At 48.2% G+C, this 17,816-nt stretch overlaps 1 protein-coding gene across 5 annotated transcripts in view; it reads right to left on the bottom strand.

The window, feature by feature from the left end:
- Nucleotides 1-3,428: 3,428 nt before the first annotated feature.
- Nucleotides 3,429-17,816, bottom strand: part of ARMH3 (armadillo like helical domain containing 3) — a 122,726-nt gene continuing 108,338 nt past the window's right edge. For all 5 annotated transcript variants that reach the window (XM_064431087.1, XM_064431090.1, XM_064431089.1 and 2 more), the window contains exons 25-26: nucleotides 11,575-11,691; nucleotides 3,429-5,777 (exon numbers count right to left, since the gene is read on the bottom strand). In XM_064431087.1, coding sequence (XP_064287157.1) covers nucleotides 5,685-5,777; nucleotides 11,575-11,691 — 210 coding nt within the window. In that variant the 3' untranslated portion in view covers nucleotides 3,429-5,684. The remainder of the gene's footprint in view (nucleotides 5,778-11,574; nucleotides 11,692-17,816) is intronic.

Genomic DNA, 17,816 nt, shown 5'->3' with positions numbered 1-17,816 from the left:
TGCAAGCTGCTGGGAGAGCCTTGCAAGCAGGAATGCTGCAGGAGGAAGGGAAATTCCTCTGTCAAATGCAAACCAGCAGGTGTGAGAAATCTGGGTGTGCAGGAGGGAGAAAGGACTTGGCATCACACTCTGTATCCTCGAAAGCCAGTCCCCTGCCTCTGCTTATCCCTCCAGCAAGGAGGGATTCCCCAGCATGGCCTCACTGCTGGGTGGGCTGCAGGGGGGCTCTGTGTCCACCCAGAATGTTTCTTTGCCACTTCTTCACAACAGATACAAAATCTGTGTAAAGAAACCACTCAGTCTGGGAAATGGAGACTGGAGCATTCCTGGGCTCAGGACATACCCTGAGTCCCACAAGCCCTTCCAGCATTACAAAGCGTCTCATGTTTGTGTGCTCAGTGCCTGTGGGCTCAGGTTTTAATTAAAGAGGAACTAGATACTATTTCCAACCTTCATTTATGCCACACTGGATGCCACACCAGGGACTCTTTCAGCAGCTCAGGTCTGCTAGAACAGATGTGCATCTCTGTCACGAGTGAGCCCACACTGTGGACACGTGTCCTGCTCTGCCAGGGCAGGGCCCCGTGCCCCAGCTCACCTCCATGGGAGGGGATGTCTCCACTGTGTTCTCAGCTGCCCATCCCAGCCCATCCTCTCCTGCCTCACTGGCCTGCCAATGGCTGCAGCAGAGGGCTGAGAGCAGGGCATGGGGCTGGGGTGCTGCTGGAGCACCACTTGTAGGCTGGGGGAACAACAGGATTGGAACTCCTGAGCATCCCAGCCCCTGTACACTGCTGGGAGGGCCCTGGCTGAACCCTGGAGCAGGGGCGCTCCAGCTAATTAGTCATTAATTGCCTCAGAAGGGAAACGAGCCAACCCAACCTGTGTGTGCCTGCAGCAGAGTGACCTGTGGGCCCTGGGACGCAGCCAGGCTGCACATCACTGAGAAAAGGCTGAGGGTCCATCTGTCACAGCCGAGCTGGAGAAGCAGCCCAGCACAGTGGGTGTCCATCTCCCAGCAGCCTCCCCAGCCCCCTCCTGCCCCCACGGGACTCCTGGGAGCTCCCAGCCTCTGGCAGCAGCTTGGCAAGGCTCTGAGCTGTGCTGCAGTGAGAGGCAAGCCCGGCTCATTTAATCTATTCAATTGGATTCAATTTCCAGCCACATGATTCAATTAGCCCTGGGGGGACAGCACAGAGAGCAGAAGCTGCAGAGCATGGTCCAGCCTGTGCTCCAGCTGCTGCCAAGCTGGGAGAGGGCAGCACAGGACCCTGTGTTCGTTCTGGCCCTCTGGGTGAGCTGAGATGTCGGGAGCTCCAGGGGAGCCCCATTCTGTCCTGGAGAGCAGGGGCTCCTCTGGGCACAAGCTGCTGGTCCTGAGTGATGTGTGGGCAGCTGTAGGGCACAGCTGGGGAAGCCCCATCCTGAGCATCTCTCTTTGCAGTCAGTCACAGCCCTGAGGGGTGACAGCCACACTGGGTCAGATCTGAGGTCTGCAGCCCTGAGCGCCTGCCAGGGTGGCCCAAAGAAGCTTTAAAAAGACAACAGCACTCAGCAATGCTCCCTCGAGGGTGCTGCCTATCACATACATTTGGGATCACCCCTCTGCTTGATCAGTGTCCCCCTGGGCACCACCACACTGTGCTGTACGTGGGGACAACCAGGGCTCTGACCAGCACGAAGGACTCTCAGCAGCCCCAGGGGCCTCCAGCTCCCACCAGCCTTGCACCAGCCCTTCTCTAGACTGCTGGTCCAGTCTTCCATTCACCATTTATTTTTCTGCCTGCCCTCTCCTGAAAGCACCAGCAAAGGCATTAATAAGCTGCCACCAGGGGAAAAGCACATATTTTGCTGGCCCCTTTGGATTTCTATGCTTTTCAAAGCTGGGCTTTACCTCTTTCCTTTCAGGTTACTGCAATGCCTCATCTGCCAAAAAAGCCATCATATTTCTGTCCAGCACGACCTTGCTCATACCAACAAGCACCAAACAGAAAACAGATCCCCACAGAAGATGAGAATAAACACCCAAAAGGCCTCAGTGCTGACCACAAGCTGCTTTCCAGTGCCAAGAGGGAGCTGTAAATCTTACCACTGACTGCTGGGCACACACTGTCCCAACACACACAGTGCCAGCTGTGAGCTGGCAGGGGGAACAGCTGCTCCCTCTGCCTGCCCTGCACTGGAATGGGAGCTAGGAGAGAGAGCAGCTCCACGCTGAGAAGGAAGTGTGGGGAAGCAGGAGGAGCACGCTGCAGTTGGTCCCTTGTGCAAGTGCTCTCTAGGTGACATCTCTTTCCAGGACTTCTGCTGATACCCACCAGGCAACAGTGTGCAGGACCCCAGAGCAGGGAGTGTCAGTTCTTCAAGTGGGAAGAGAAAAGCACCCCAGAGCAGACACCAGGACAGGCTCACATGGAAGGCAGCTCGATCCCACAGAGGAATGGCCCCTGTGCCATGGATACAGGACCAGAGCAGGCAATGGCCATGACCAGGAAGAGGATGAGGAGGTTTGCAAAGCAAACGCAGAAGATGGGCAAAGGTGCACCCTGCCCTCTGGCTGCAGTGCATCATCAGGGGTTTGCTATTACCTGCTCCTAGCAGCTCCAAAGAACAGACAAAACACCATTGGAGCTGCTGGCCCATACAGGGAAGATTCAGCTCCTGAGGAGCTGCCTCTCTCTCGAGTCTGCATGAAAACTAGGACCTGTAAGAGCTCAGGAAAAAGAGATCAAAAATCAGTGGCACTTACAAAACCACTCTTAGCAACTCCTTCCAAAGTTTAGCTCAAATTCAATTCTCTTCCAGGTCATTATTTTGCAAAATATTTGTCTCCCTGCAGCTGATACATAATTTAAAGGTAGCAATCTGACTTCTCCCCACACTCCCCAAGCCTCAGAAACAGCTCTTCCAATAACAGACAGAGTTATGAATTAGATATAACAAAATACACTCACCTGCTCAGATCAGATACGGGAAAGTTGGAGGCTGTCACACACATCCTGAAGCTGAACATTAAGATTTAAATTACTTTCTGCTCAGTTCAAGCTGGCCTCAAAACACAAACAGTAGTAGGGTGTTTAACAAAGCAGGCAAATGTTCAGCAGAATCTGTGAGCAGGAGTTTGCTGACACCAGCAACAAGAGAGCATCACACCATGCACAGGCAGGTCCCTGCATCCCTCACTCACGGTTTCCTTAGTGTCAGCCACAGGGACACGTAAGGGGAAGGGGGATGCTGACTACTGGATGGTACCTGCACACTGGACAAAGCACCACTGTGCAGAGCCACAGCTCCCTCTGCACAGGCAGGAAGAGCCCAAGGGCAGGTGACAGCCCTGCTGCAGCCAGTGTGCCACCAAATGGTGACAGGGCCACTCCCACAACCACCCCCCTCTCCCTCAGTGAAGGACAAACACTGCACACTGGACAGGCGGGGCTCTGCTATTTATTGAGCTCTAGGTTTGCATGTACATCCATTTACAGTGCTTGGTTCAGTGACAGTGTGACAAGAGGACATGTATCACAGTCTTCCCCAGCTCAGACTTGGATGAGGGCTGGGCTCAGGAACTGATCCTACACATGCCTGGGCTTCTGTGATCATCCCAGCAAGGGAGCATCCTCAGGGAGACAGGACAGCTGAGCCCAGAGTGAGAAGCTGAAGATTCCAGAGGCTGCCAAGTCAGAAGCAGACTCATCCCAAACTCTCTCACATACGTGTCTAGGCTCAGCCTAAATGGGCTCAGAGAACAGGAGGCATGAGGACAGCTGGGTGGCTCAATGCTCCAACAGTCACAATGCTGGGCTGCACCTCAAGTCCCCTTTAGAAGGAACTCCCCCCTCAGAGGTGAGATCCCCCTCTATCCCCCCAGACAAGCACCACATACTGCAAACAACTGTTCTCATTTTCCACTGGAGAAGCTGCCTCCTCTGCATGCCCTGGCCTGTTCTCAGGCAGTGATTTTATGGAGCCTGCTTGCTCTCCTAAGCACTGTCCCTCTGACACATACACATTCCCATACACTTGTATGGCAGAAAGCAAATAGATGTCTGGCTCAGCTGTTAAAAGCCAGACAATTCCCTGCTGAGGAATAGTATCATCTGCTGAGAGAAGCCAGTGCTCCCAAAGACAAACAGGGATGGCATCAGTGTTGTGCCCAGTGGGTGGCCAAGGACACAGCTTTCAGTTTCCCATGCTCATAGCAGGTAAGATGAAACATTAACACAATTAATGCACATTAGCATGAAAAAAGCCTTGCCTAAAAATGGTAGTAAATGAGCATGACATCCACATTACTCACAGTAACCTACAAGGCTAAGAGCAGGACTAGGTACTTTAAAAAAAAAACATCTGTTTTCTAGGGGGAGGAAAAAAAAACCTGTGGATCTGGGATGTAAATAACTTGTCCACTTCAGTCCACCAAGTCAAGCCAGATCCTAATATCAAAACATCACTGCTGGGAGCTGAAAATGCATGAGCAGGGAACAGGCGTGGAATGGGTGTTTTATGCTGTGTATTCCTGAGCTGGGAGCCTGACACAGCACTCTAAACAGGCTCTGCCAGATCTGGGCACTCTGAAGCACCGGCTCTGGAGCAGAGAGGTCTGCCTGTGCCCCACAGCTTCATCCCAGAGCTCCTCCTTAGGAAGCCCTCAGCAGACCACCGCTGTAGGTCGCTGATGAAGACAGGAGGGCGAGAAAGTGAAGTCACTGCTTCTCCAGATGCATTTTAACTGTGTGCTACACACAAAGGAAAAACTGGAAACTTCTTCATTTATGAAGGTCACCAGGCACCTGCAAACATGTGCAAGGCAGATGTTCCTGTGAGGAAGAGGAGGATTGTCGCAAAGCAGTCTCTAACTAGCTTTAAGGTGAGCGGGGAGGAGGAGTCAGCCTGTCCTCTGCCCCATGAAAACCAAATATCTAAAAATGTCCCTCTACCTTAGAAACAGCGGATGAGCTGGGGCTACTGGAAGCAGCATGACCCCAAGCAGAGCTGGTCTCCAGTAACAAAGTGCTCTGTTTGATCACCCATGTTCTTATATACTGGCTCACACTGGACCCTGCAAGCCAACAGCCTTGGAGGCAGAGTTTCCCCCTTTCCAGTAATCTGATGTCTTGGTTGAAGTGACACCTTTTGACATCAGGAGACAGCACTGAGCAAAGCCTGCTCCTTGGGGAAACTTTTATAATCCAAAGCCATTCCCAATGGGATGGCAGTGGATTTGACTTACATGACAGGAGGACACGTTAACCCAGGCTGACAGAAAAGAACAGCGCTCACCTGGGACCAGAGAGCTTTCCCCATAGAGCAGGTGAGCAATCTCTACCCAGAACAGTTTCACACAGCTGGGCTGGTTTTATTATTTCAGTTGTGAGCTCTCCCCAGCTCTGCTACAAAGGTTTCCAGTGCATTTTCCCTGAGGCTGTGGAGGGAATCTCCCATTGCCATGTCACAGGAATGGCTGCCCACTCCCCGTGACACCATAAAAAATTGCTTCCTCCTCAACATGCCAATCAGCTCTCCTCAGCCCAAGTTCTGTTTAAACACATTCCTTTGGGATCAAACACACAGCAGCAAGGCGTTCCCCTAAAAGAAACACAGTCCCTTCGGCGGCACCGGCCGCAGAGCTGGAGTGTCCCTGCCCGCCCGGCGCGCTCCGCCCGCGCTGCGGCAGCGGCCCCGCTTCACGAGATCGTCGAGAACTCCTTCAGCAGCAGCTCCTGGCTCAGCGTGTTGAAAGCAAGGTTCTTCCTCACGTTGATGCTGATGGAGCGGACCTGACAGAAACAAAAGGGGATGCTTTAGCCACGGGACTCCTCACAAGCCTGGTAGTTTTGACACTGCTGACCTCCACGCTCAGCACGGAGCTGTTTTGCATTTACAGCTCCACAGCAATTGCTGCAGCAAGCTCTCACTGAGACTCCAGCCTAGCAGGGAAATGCTGAGGTTCAGCTGTTTCTTGGAAAAACAGGAATGTCTGCAGTGACATCCCAGCAAGGAGAGTAAACTCCCAATGAGAAGGGGATGGGAGAAGATGCTCTGTGTTTCCTGCACTGGGGCAAAGAGATGGGGGAAGTGAGCACTCACAGGCTGCAGCTTAAAGATCATATTTTATCAATGCCCACCAGAGTGCCAGTGAGCATTTCCCAGATTAACGCAGTGCCATGGCCTCTGTCCTGCTCCAGAACCCACAGAGCCAAAGATACAGACTGAAGGAGAGGACAGAGGCCACGCCACTGTGCTGTAAACACAAATTATCACCCAGGCTGGCAGAAACCCCTGGGTTCAGAGCCAGCTGTGTGTATTCCGAGTGCTGTGCACGTGCAGCTGGCTCACTGGCTGTCTCTGAAGAAGAGACACCTTTATCCCTCAATGACACCCAGACTTCTGGTCACCCACAGAGCACAAAGAAGAGCTGGGAAGCCCTGCTGGCAGCAGCTTCCCTTCCCCCCTCGTGCCTGCAGACTCGTGAGCCAAATACGCAGGCCCCAGACTGGGCTCAGTCTCAGCTGCACTTGGCAACGAGAAAACAAAGTCAAACATCATCTGTGTCAGCGACTGTGCAGCAGTGACAGAAAGCAAAACTGACACAAGCTCATCCAAACAACAGGATTACAGATCCCAGAGACTCGGAGCCTGTGATAATAAGGTTGTTGCTGACCTGGTTAGTGTTTTGTACTTTATACAAGCACTGGAGGAAGAATTATATAGATGCATAATGAGGAATCCAATACCAGGGGCTGGAAGAGCAAATATATACACACTGCCGAGGGTCCCTTGCTACCCTGGTGAGGAAAGCACACTGAAAGGGCAGAAAGCTACCCAAAAGGCAGAATGTGTAAGAAAGGGAAGGAAATCAAAACTTGGAAGGTTAACAGGGAAAGCTGTGAAATGAACCCTAGTGAGCCCCATTTCATAAACCCTACCAACCCAAGCACGCCAGCAAAGATGTCTACCCTAAAAGACAAAGTACTTAAGTTTTATGTCATCTGCAGAAACCACAAACTCTCCTTCATCAGGATGCTTGGCAGAGACCCCAAGCATCTTTGTTCCCTTGGAGCACCCCCTCAACTCTCTACTTTAGGTGTATTTTTACTTACTCCATCCTCAAATAGTTTTAGTTTTTAGTAGCACGGTTGTACCCTGTGTCAAACACCAGAACACTGCTTGGCATGGGTCTGTCAAGACAGGAGTCCCACTGACAGGATTTGGTCCCAGTCCTACCAAGTGCTCCAATGCCAGTGATCCAGCCAGTTCTTACAAGAAGGAAAGAACACCAGTAATGAGCTGTGGGGAGTTCTCTGCTCTGGGGAATATGGCTGCCTGAAGAAAAGGGCAGATGCTACAAGCAGTGTAAGCCAGTATCCTTATTCTGACCAAAACCATTTCTGTGGGTCCCAGCAACACAAAGTACAAGCAGTAATGAGCTCCTGGCCTCAGGAACTGCTGCCAGGACTCAGGCACCAGCAGTAGAAGATTCCCAGCTCGTAGACACATCAAGGTCTCCAAGAAGGAGTCTCTGCAAGCCCAGAAAGTGAGGCTGGAGTGGCACAATGAGAACACAGGGCTTAGCAGAAATCGTAGTGATGGGGTAGAGCACAAGAAATTAATTAGCCTGATTAGTTTGCAAAGAGAAGGAGGAATAGAGCAAACACACTCCATTATGTAAAATGAGGTCAGAAAGAGAACAGTGAGTAATATTTATCTGGCTCCCCAGGGATGGGGCAAGAAATACACAGCCTAATTCAGACAAAGAAGATTTACACAGGAAAAGAGGAAATACTTTTAAAACCTATGGGCTGTGAAGTGGTGGAGGAGCTCACCTGAAGCTACTGTGGAGCTAGTTTCATTTAAAGACAGCTTCAGGTTTCAAGAGAAGCTTTAGACACAAACTTTGGTCAAGAGCAGTCTAGATGAACAGAGATCTGCCTTAACACAAACTGGGGAGAAGAGTGAGCACGAAAACACGCAAGAGGGACTTTTAACAAATCTCTGCCCAGCATTTCTTCTGCTGTGAAAAATCAGTCAGCCTGAGCCAACCTGCTTAAAAGGTAAGAGTAGCTCAAATTAAAGTTAAATCAAGTTAGCTCCAGCACCAGGGCTCAGCACAGGGAGCCAGAGCTCATCTCCCTTTTGGAGCTGGAAGACCAGACAGTTACACAGGGAGGTGTCAGTCTGCAACAAGGATGCATTTCGGAAGCTTCCTGTAGTCTACCTAAGCTGCTCCATAAGGAAACACCCCAGGATGCCTCCTAGCTTTTGGGCCAGTGGGCAGCCCAGGCCTGGCTGCCAGCCTGGAATTTACCAGATTCCTCCAGACTTACACAAAGGCTCCAGAACTGCAGAAATTAAGGTCAGAGCTTTAACATGAATTCTGCTAGGAAGTACATGCAGAGCACATGTCCTCTCTTGCTTCTGTATGGAGTACCCTGGAGAATTAGGGACAGAAGAGCTCTAAAATTGTTTTCTTACTATTAGTCCAAAAACGTTGAAAAAATGGAAAATGCACAAAATACTGACATCATCTGTGGAAGAATGAGTAAATGAAAGAATGGATGAAGCAAGGGCATTAACCATGGGGGAAAACACGATTAAATTTTAGTTTTGTTTCATTAGAGCTGGAAATGTGCAAGGTTGTACCAACACTCCTATTTCACAGCAAGCTCATCAACTAAACCAATTCCTAATCAACAAGCAGCCCTTAAATTATTTGTACAATGGGAAGAACGTTTACACTGACTACTACACTTAATTAAGAGTCAAATTAAGATAATTTCCCCAGTAGAAATCAATCCCTAATCAGACTATGTTGAGACTGATGAAACCTATCTAACTGCAAAGACAGTGCATGTTTTGGAAAGATGCTGAAATCTCTTTCCACACACTCCTCCAGCTGCAATGTGAGGGTCCAAAAGCTCACAGCCAAACCATTCATGCTATCAAAGCAGCACAGACCTCAAATGACATCCCTGAGGCTTCAAAGGAAAAGAAATAAAGAGTGTTAGAAAACTTCCTAACTTCATTCCTTCAGCCCCTCAAAGGCAGCACAACATGCCAAAAACCCAGCTGATAAAACAATCTGCACATCACCTTCCACCACAATGTGGCCACAGTATTGCAGCCTTTGAAAACCTCTCTGTAAAGGGAATGGGAGAAGAAAGCAGATTTTTCTTTGGGATTAGCAAGAAAGAGCAGCACTGAGGCAAAGCAAGAGAAGTGAAGCAGTGAATTAGCAAAGCAGGTCAAAGGAGTGAGAACAAGATTTCTAAGCATAAAGGAGCCCCCAGAATGGCTTGGGGAAGCTTCTGCTCACCTACTTAATGGCAGCAAAGAGAGATAAAAAGGCAGCTGAAAAGGAAAATGTCTCCTCTGTGTCATTCCCCACCCAAGAAGGGTTTGCTTTGATGCAAACATTCGCAGACAGTGATAAGAAAACCTGTCAGAATCTGGAAAGAATTATTTGCAAGCAGATCCTGTCCAGGAAGACCTGATGGGACCAATGAATTCAGAAACTTGTAATACACCCTGATCCTGTGGTACAGCTCACAAAGAGATTTTCACCAACTTCCCTCTGCCTCCTCCATGAAATCCTGCAAACCTCAGAGGTTAAACCCAAAGTTTATTTGGGTTTTTTTGGTTAAACCAAACTGGGTAGAGGGGTATTATCCAGTATCAGACCAGCAACAGAAGCTGAAGTAAATACTCAAAAGCTTCACAGAAAGAAAGCAAGTACCTGGTTTGAAGGGGCTATGGGAAGGACAGGGCAGATTAGGGCCTTTTTGATGAGTTGTTTGAACAATTAATAAAGCCATCAGTTACTGTGCACCTAGAGAAAAACAGAGCGAGGAGGCCGGGAGGCCAAGTGGATTTGCTGAAGACAAATCACAACGTATCAGGCTCACTTCCCGCTGTGTTGAGGGAACGGCTTAATGGAATGCAGGGGATTTTCTGTAGCTGTGAGTAAAGAACATTTAATAGGGTCCCAATTCTCAGGGCATCTAGAGATGTGGATTAAACTGATTCACAACTGGGTCAAATCAGCACATTTATACAGTAATTATTCAGGCTTTTATATGCTCTTGGGGAGAGGGTCCCAGGGGTACCTGGATGGGTAATTTTCACAAGGGAGTTGATGGGCTGGTTTTGATAAATAGATTCTTAAATGATACAAAATTGGGGTTTTGAAAAAAAACAGGAAATTGGTCTAGGAAGAAAATTATTTTAGCTGAAGTGTTTCGTGGCTGTGATGATCATAGGACTGAGAGTATAATTTTAAATCAATTGGCATGATCGGCCTGAGCCTCTGCCAGGCCGAGTGGAAAGTGGGACATGCAGGAAGCAGAGCAGTTTTGTGGCCAAGGGGAAGGAGATTCTGGCTGAGGGTGGGAGCCCTTGGGACAGAACAAATGACAACAGAAACAGGAATGTGTCTTATTTCCAGGGTACAGTAACAGAAGAAGCCTGTGTCACAGGGAGGCTATGGCCAAATTTCTTTGCTGTGTTCCAGGAAAGCTGTGTCAAACAGCAGGCCAGAGACAAAAACAGGCACAAAAGAACACAGAAAAATAGGATAGAAGCAATTGCAAGTGGTTTTGCCCATGTAATACCCAATGTCAGGGCTGGAATGACCCCATGGGAGTTAAAAGTATGCTGTAAAAGGAAACAAAACCATTTCAGGTGCTTGTTCTGGAGCAGAGCTGACAGAAGGGTGCACAACATCATGCCCAAACTCATGGAGACTCGTGACAGAGTAGGCAGGCATCAATTACTCATCAATCAGCAGGGACAGAGCTGGGAGAAAGAATCAGTTCTCAGCCTGGTGGAGAAGGCTGCCAAAGTTAGAGATCCCTCCCTTTTGGTGAAGCTGTAATGATTCAAGAGTGAGGCTTCCCTCACACACCAGTCACTACAAAAACACTGCCTCCATGCTCATGTGGCTGGTGGACAAGAAAAGTTCTCTCAGGGCTCTCTGGAAAAGGGTAAGCAAGCTGACTTGCTGAAGAATTATAACTACCAAGCTCAATTATTATTTAGACTCATTTTTGTCTTTGCTCTATAATTTTTGTGGGTCTTCCTACCATCAATCTTTTCCTCTTGCAGATGGGAGACATTTCTAGGGAACGCCTTCACTTTCTTTGCTTGGGAACCCTTTTTTGTGAGTGACGGAGAAAAGCAATGAGCAGGAAGGCATTTCACCAGTCCCAAACTTCATGGTCCCCTTAACAACAGCAAAAAAAGCAAAGTTGCTCTGTGTGATTAACTCCAGATGGGAGCAGTCAGCTCAGTCAGCTTCTTCCCATATAGATTTACCACTACAAAGCAGAGCAAATCCCCATGGGAAAAGGGACAGAGACCATCTGACCTAAGCAGCCTGGAGGTTCCTCTTCAGGCACACAGGGAGCTCTCAGATCTGTTAAGACAAGCAGTGTCTGTCCAGATCCTGCTCCTGCCCTGTCTTTGGGGGCAGTCCAGTGGAGTAATGGGACTGCTCAGCTACACCCCAAATACCACTGCCCAGGCTATAAGCAAGGGCTCAGAGAGGGCTGTTGATTGCTCAGAGGCAAGGCAGCTCACCAGCTCTTTGAAGAAGGCAGCCTCCTTGTGCTGCTCCGAGTAGCGCTCGTACTGGTCCAGCCCGTCCTGCAGCTTCAGCGTCAGCGTGTCATAGTTGGACCGAACCACCTCCAGAACCTGCCAGAAACAGCCAAACACAGCACAGCAATCAGGACCCACGTGCTCCTCAGCACAGAAACAGCCAAACAGCACAGCAATCAGTACCCACACGCTCCTCAGCACAGGAGAGCAGGGCTGAGAGAGATCACAGCTCTGGCACCTGTTCTCATGACAGAAATGGCTTTAACAGCCAATATTTGGCTCATGATTAACAACATAGAGGTGGGCACAAAAGGCCTCCTAATGCCAAGGAACAGTCCTGAAATTTACAGAATTTCTCCATTCATGAGAATGGTAGATGAAACCTATATCCATGGCAGCAGCAGCTTTCTGTCATCAGAATTAGACATATTAATAAACCAAGCAGCTAATTACCACATGTACACCCAGATACAACACAGAAGCACAATACAAACACAGATTTGCCCAGTCCCATGATCTTTCCAAGGTTAGTTTTGTCACCACACTTCCCTCCTGGCTCATGAATCACCATTCACAGCCTGCTAAATCACCAGCTTCTAGAGCTGCTCAGGTCAGCTTCCATACAGAGCGCTGCATGTCTCTCCTGATAGGAACAAGCTTCTGACAAGCACTAAGAGAAGACCAGCCTTGGTGTGGACTCTGCTTTTAGAAAGACATGAAGATATGAATCCAGGTCTTTCTGCCCCAGAGATACTTTACTGTCAGCCTCCATTGCAACCAAAGCAGTTCCAGCTTTTATTACTGCCCCACTCTGCTCCCAGCGCTGGGCTATACTTGCAAACTCCTGGTTACACATCTCTGTTCTATTGAACTATTAATTTTCCTAACTAGGGAACAGCAAGAGGGACTCCCACAATGATTTTTAGCTTTAAAGCATTGCATGGACTAACATATTCCTCAAAGCACTTGTGAGATGGTCAGTGACAACAATCTTCCTACAGGGAACCATGGAAATCAACACTCCTGGGCAAACATATGCCTGAAATGATTCTCCTAAACACATGAACTTCATTCTTAGGCTGCTGCCATTTACTCTGAGAGCTAAACAGAATATGAACATCTGAGATTTGCACTACAGTAACCCCAGCTCATGACAAGCTTCATTCAGGAAGGCACATGGTAAAAGGTGCAAAGGCAGAGGACCCTGCTCCAAGGCATCACAACTCAGAAAAGATCCTAAGAAGAGCATTGCAGAGGATTGAAGACAACAGTGACCAGAACAACAAGGAGCCCTTGCACTTCTCCTCTTGTACTCCCAGCAGTGTAAGCACTACTGTCAACTGCCCCTTTAGGCAGATGGCAGCTCCTGCCCTTTACAGGACTTTGAATATTGTCCTTACATCTTTGATTCTAAGAAATCTGAAGTTGCTTAGGGTTCCTTCAAAAGCTTATTTCCCACAAACTCTGCATTTGGCAGTGGTGCACACAGACACTCATGCAAGGGCCTGAGATGGCAGAAGCTACAGGGAATCACCCAAATGAGGACTGGGGGCAAAAAAAGAGGCTCCAGAAGTGGTTCCCAGGTGAGATGGTCACACAGTCTCTGCAGCTCAACTCTCCTCCAGCACCGCAGACACAAGCTAGGGATAGGAGTAAGAATTTGGACTTGAAGGTCTCAGAGCCCTTTTCCAACTGCATTGATTCTGATTCTGCAATGATATTTAAAACAGCTTGCCAGTGTTGCAAAGGCTCGCAGCCTCCTCTCAGGTACTCATTTCCTAATGCTGTTTTGTTTGTCAGCTCCACTGGCAGAAAGAATCCCCTGCAATGACATCCATCTCCAAATTCAGCCTGCCCTTCTTGCTCCTGTGTGCAGAAGCTACAAGAAGTATTGCAGAGCCAAGAGCAATGATGAAAGAAAGCCACCTGGGCACAGGAATAACTATCCACTAGGGACACAGTGTAATAGCATAATGCACCTTCTGCTGAGCACTAAAGGATCTGGCAGCTTGCTCCTGTCAATCAGAGGAAGCCAAATTGACCAAGATTAGTAAGCCGCAGAGAAAGAACCTGGTTTGAAAGGTGAGGAGTTGAACAGGTTTCTGCAGCAGTAATTCAAGAGCAAAGGTATTTTATTCAGGGCTACCTGACTCCCCAGGAGCCTTCCCTTCAGTCTCCCTGTATTCCCAGACACACAGGTGTGCACAGTGCCACACAGTTGTGATCTCTCAGTGGATGCACGTATTTCTTTAGGAACAATCAGGATTCCTCCTTGCTAGCTCTGAGCAGAGATCTCTTCAGATACTCAAGAGAGGCATCCTCAAGCCACGGTGAAGAGAAGTAAAATCTGAGAGCAATAGTGAGCTCTGTAACCAAAACCCTTTAAATCTGTCCGCTTGCATCACCTTTGAAAGGCAGCTAAGAACTCAGTTTGATACTTTAGGATGAGGACAGGGAAGGAAAGAGGCCCCCCAAGTCTCTACTCTGTTACTTATTGTAATCTCTGCAGTGAGCTTGAGATCAGCTTATCCCTTCAGCTATGTATTTCATTGGCTTCCACTCCTTATCTCCTTTAATTATGAAATAGCACTTAAAAAGAAAGGGTAAGTTAAAAATAAACAGCTTCTCCCCACTGCCTGATAATTTCCCTTTCTTGCCTGCTACTGAGAAAAAATGCTACGTGGGATCTGAGATAAACCCACTCACAGATCATTTCAACTTCATACCTTGTAATGGATAGAAGCTATTACTGAGATTAGGACCTGCCATCCTTGAGATGATTTCATCTGCTCTTTGAGATGCAGCTGCTAGACAGAGGACAGGTCAAAGAGCAGCAGAAGGTATTAAGAATACCTAACAGGAAGGTTTAAAAGGCATCAACTTCCTACACAGATGACAAAAAAAATTCACATCCTTTGTGTAACAGAAGACTGTATGTTAGCATCCTTTGCCCTTCTTACACATTGCTTTGACTTTTGCTCAGGAAAACTACTGCAGGAAGAACAGCCTTTTTCCTTAAACACACAAGATCTTTATCTACACCTTTCTGTCAGATACAAAGGAACTAGAGCATTTTAATTTTGGGATTAAAGCATTTCTCCTTCAAAGTCTTGTTCAACCCATTCTTCTTGGTAGTCTTGTGTCTAGAAAACACGAATTCCATGATGGTCAAGTATGAGAAGGGAATGGATTTTTAGCTGCTCTTCCAAACAGATTTTAAATAGTCATTCAGATTTTTATAACCTCATGAGAAGCTGGAAAAACACCAGTTTTAGTGTCAGGCAAGGACAGATGAAATCAGACTGTAGATGATCTTCAAGGAGCTTGATGTGATGCCCCTAAGACTGCAAGGATAAACATGCAGGGGAAGGTTTTTTATTTTTTTTAATGGTTTACTGGATCTTTACAGTGAAAAAAAAACCCAACAAACAAACCCTAATGGAGTCACAATCTAAAAGTCTTTTTGTAGGTTACCTTAGGGGGATCAGAGTCTTAAAAAAGCAGTATGACGGAAGCAAGCAACTCAGACAGGGTCAATACAAGAGGAGGGAAGGCTGCTGAATTCCCTTCCTGCAGTTACCTGTATCAGCCCAGAGGCTACATTCGCTCATTTTTTCCACTGCAACAAACCAGAACTCAGTGGAGCTGCACCACTGTAATTTAAGATAATCTGCCATCAAATTAACCCCCTGTCACCCCTCACTCACTGACTGATTTCTAGAAGTTCCAGAGAAATGCTGGAGATTCAGGTGCCTGCACATGTCCCCAAACCAACTTTTCAGTAGCTGTTCTGAACAGCAAGTGCTTTCTCTGACATTCGGATCTCAGCTTCCTCCTGCAGCTACAACTGCCCATGCCCCATAAAACTCTCCTTCCCCAGTCACACCAACAGCTTGTGAGTGGAGGCATCTCCTTAGGAACGTGGCAGGAGGGAACACAGCTTCCAAAGGAGGGACTGATGTGGGGCTCAGCTCTCTGCAGCATCCCACCCATGCCATGCCAGGTCACTGCACCCAGAGAACAGGATTATTTCCCAGTTTGTGGCTCCTTACTTTGCTCCATCCACCAGCTCACCACTACCTTACAAACTGGATGGACAATCTTGGTTGGTTGGGTCAGTGGCCTCCTCTCACAGGAGCTCTGAAACCATTTCCCCCAGAAGCAGTTGCTCCTCCCCTGAAATTTTCAGCATTCAAAACACACACCATCATTTTGCTGTACTAGTCCCTCCACACTGATTTTTCCCTTACTGCACCAGAGCCGTTTCCTCTGACTGATCCTCAACAAGAGGCAACGTACTGCACTCCCCCAGGAAAGACCAGCCCTCCTGGAAGATCCTGTCCTGGGGAAACACAGGGATTACAGCAGTCTCCTACCCCCACTGTGCCCAGGAGAACACTGCTGCTGTTAGCAGCAATGCCAGAGGGAGCTGCACCAGCAGTAAAACCTAATGGGCAACATGCAGCTCTAAGGCCCATCTATCTAGCAGATATCATTTGCTTCATTGCTTAGTAACTTTTTAACCTGCAGAATCTTTCATCATCTGCATCTGCAGTCTCTGCCTTACTGGAACATAAAATTAGACAGCACCAGCAATTCACAACACCCAGCAAAGGAGCTGGTGGTGGGTAGGTCCCAGGAAACACACGCACGTAATGACAGAAAAATAAAAGGACAAACAGGAGAACAAATCAAGGTCTCTACACTGTCTTTTTAATTAGTACAGGAAAGCACAAGAATGCAATCAGTCAGCATCACTAGCACCTCACTAAAGCTTCTCCATGCCCGTAAGACAGTCATTAACTACCACGACACAGGAGAGGTTGGAACAGCACTGATTGAATGATCTCACATCAAACAAAAGGCAAAATACCCCATCAATGCCCAGATTAAAAAGCACTTGCCCCCTCACCAACTCCCTGTTCTCAGGGATGGGGGAGGCTCTCCAGGTCAGGACTAGCAAAGGACACAGGACAGAAAAGCCAGAGGCTGTGTCCCATCTGTTCCATGCCAGAGGATAGAGCAGCCAGTCTTTGGGGCATGTAATGCCAACCTCTCATCAGCACTACTGCACAAGGGGGCAGAAGGACCCAGGGCAGCCAAACATGCCTTCTGTCCACCCTGCAGAGGTGGTGGAGTCACTGCCTGTGACCACGCCCAGAGGGAGTTCTGGCAGTCCCACCTGCCAAACCTAGTCAAAGTGCAAAACACCACAAGCAAACTCAGCAGTCTGTCCCCTCAGCTCAGAGGGTAGAGGCTGTAGGAAGAGACTCTAGAGTTCTCCTATGCCAGTAGAAATGTGCATTTTACATTGCAGTCCTCAAATGGGCTTGTTTATTCCAGGTTTAGTACAAATCTTCCCCTTTTTCTCCCTCCTTAATCTCTACAACAACTCAGAGTCCCCGAGTGTTTCTGTTCATGAATTCAACTGAATTGCAACATTTCTCATTGTAATGAAAAGGCTGCTGACACCTGGACTACAAAGAGGCTATTGCCTCTCCATAATAAAGTGCTGGATAATTGACATCAATTTTACACTAGTAACTTCTAATTAATATAGAAAACTATTTTTTTCCAAGTGCCATCACACTTCTCACAGAGCAACTTTAAAGTTGCTGATGCAGGCTGGAGTCTTTGTTGAAATTAATCCCCAGAAGCACCACAGAGAAAGAACATAACTAAATAATTAGAAGTTAAATAAAAACACACACACAGCTGCCACATTTCCCAACAGACCCTGCCCAAACCCCAGCTGCACTCATCTCCTTCTCCCTTTCCTCTCTCTCTGTCTGCAGGAGCCAAGTTCAGAGAGAGGCTCCACTAAGGCTGCCAATGCTACACACACATGCTGGAAGCAGCTGCCATTCACACTGGCTTCCAGGAAAGCACCCATCCAGGACTAGCAGCACACAGAGATTTTGTCTGACCCAACACTACCTTAGCTTTGCAGCTATCCTGGAGCTAAATGCAGTGCTGATGCCTTAGCACCACTCCTCACCCCCACACTGATCAAGCCATGACTATTATTTCCATGCTCATGAATGCTAAGACGAGGAGGAGGAGGAGGATGTTGCTATGATAGTTTCACAACTCAGATTCCCAAGACATGCTGCGTGTACAGCACATATCTGTGGATCCAGAGGAGTGGGTCTGATGGGAAAGACAAAGATGTGGGCTGCAGATTCAAGGGTAACCATGCCACATATGTGTAAGACTCACAG

Source organism: Passer domesticus, chromosome 8, assembly GCF_036417665.1.
Source record: "Passer domesticus isolate bPasDom1 chromosome 8, bPasDom1.hap1, whole genome shotgun sequence".
Lineage (NCBI taxonomy): Eukaryota > Metazoa > Chordata > Aves > Passeriformes > Passeridae > Passer > Passer domesticus.
Note: the sequence above shows the minus strand (reverse complement) of the source record. Positions and strands in the feature narration are given on the sequence as shown.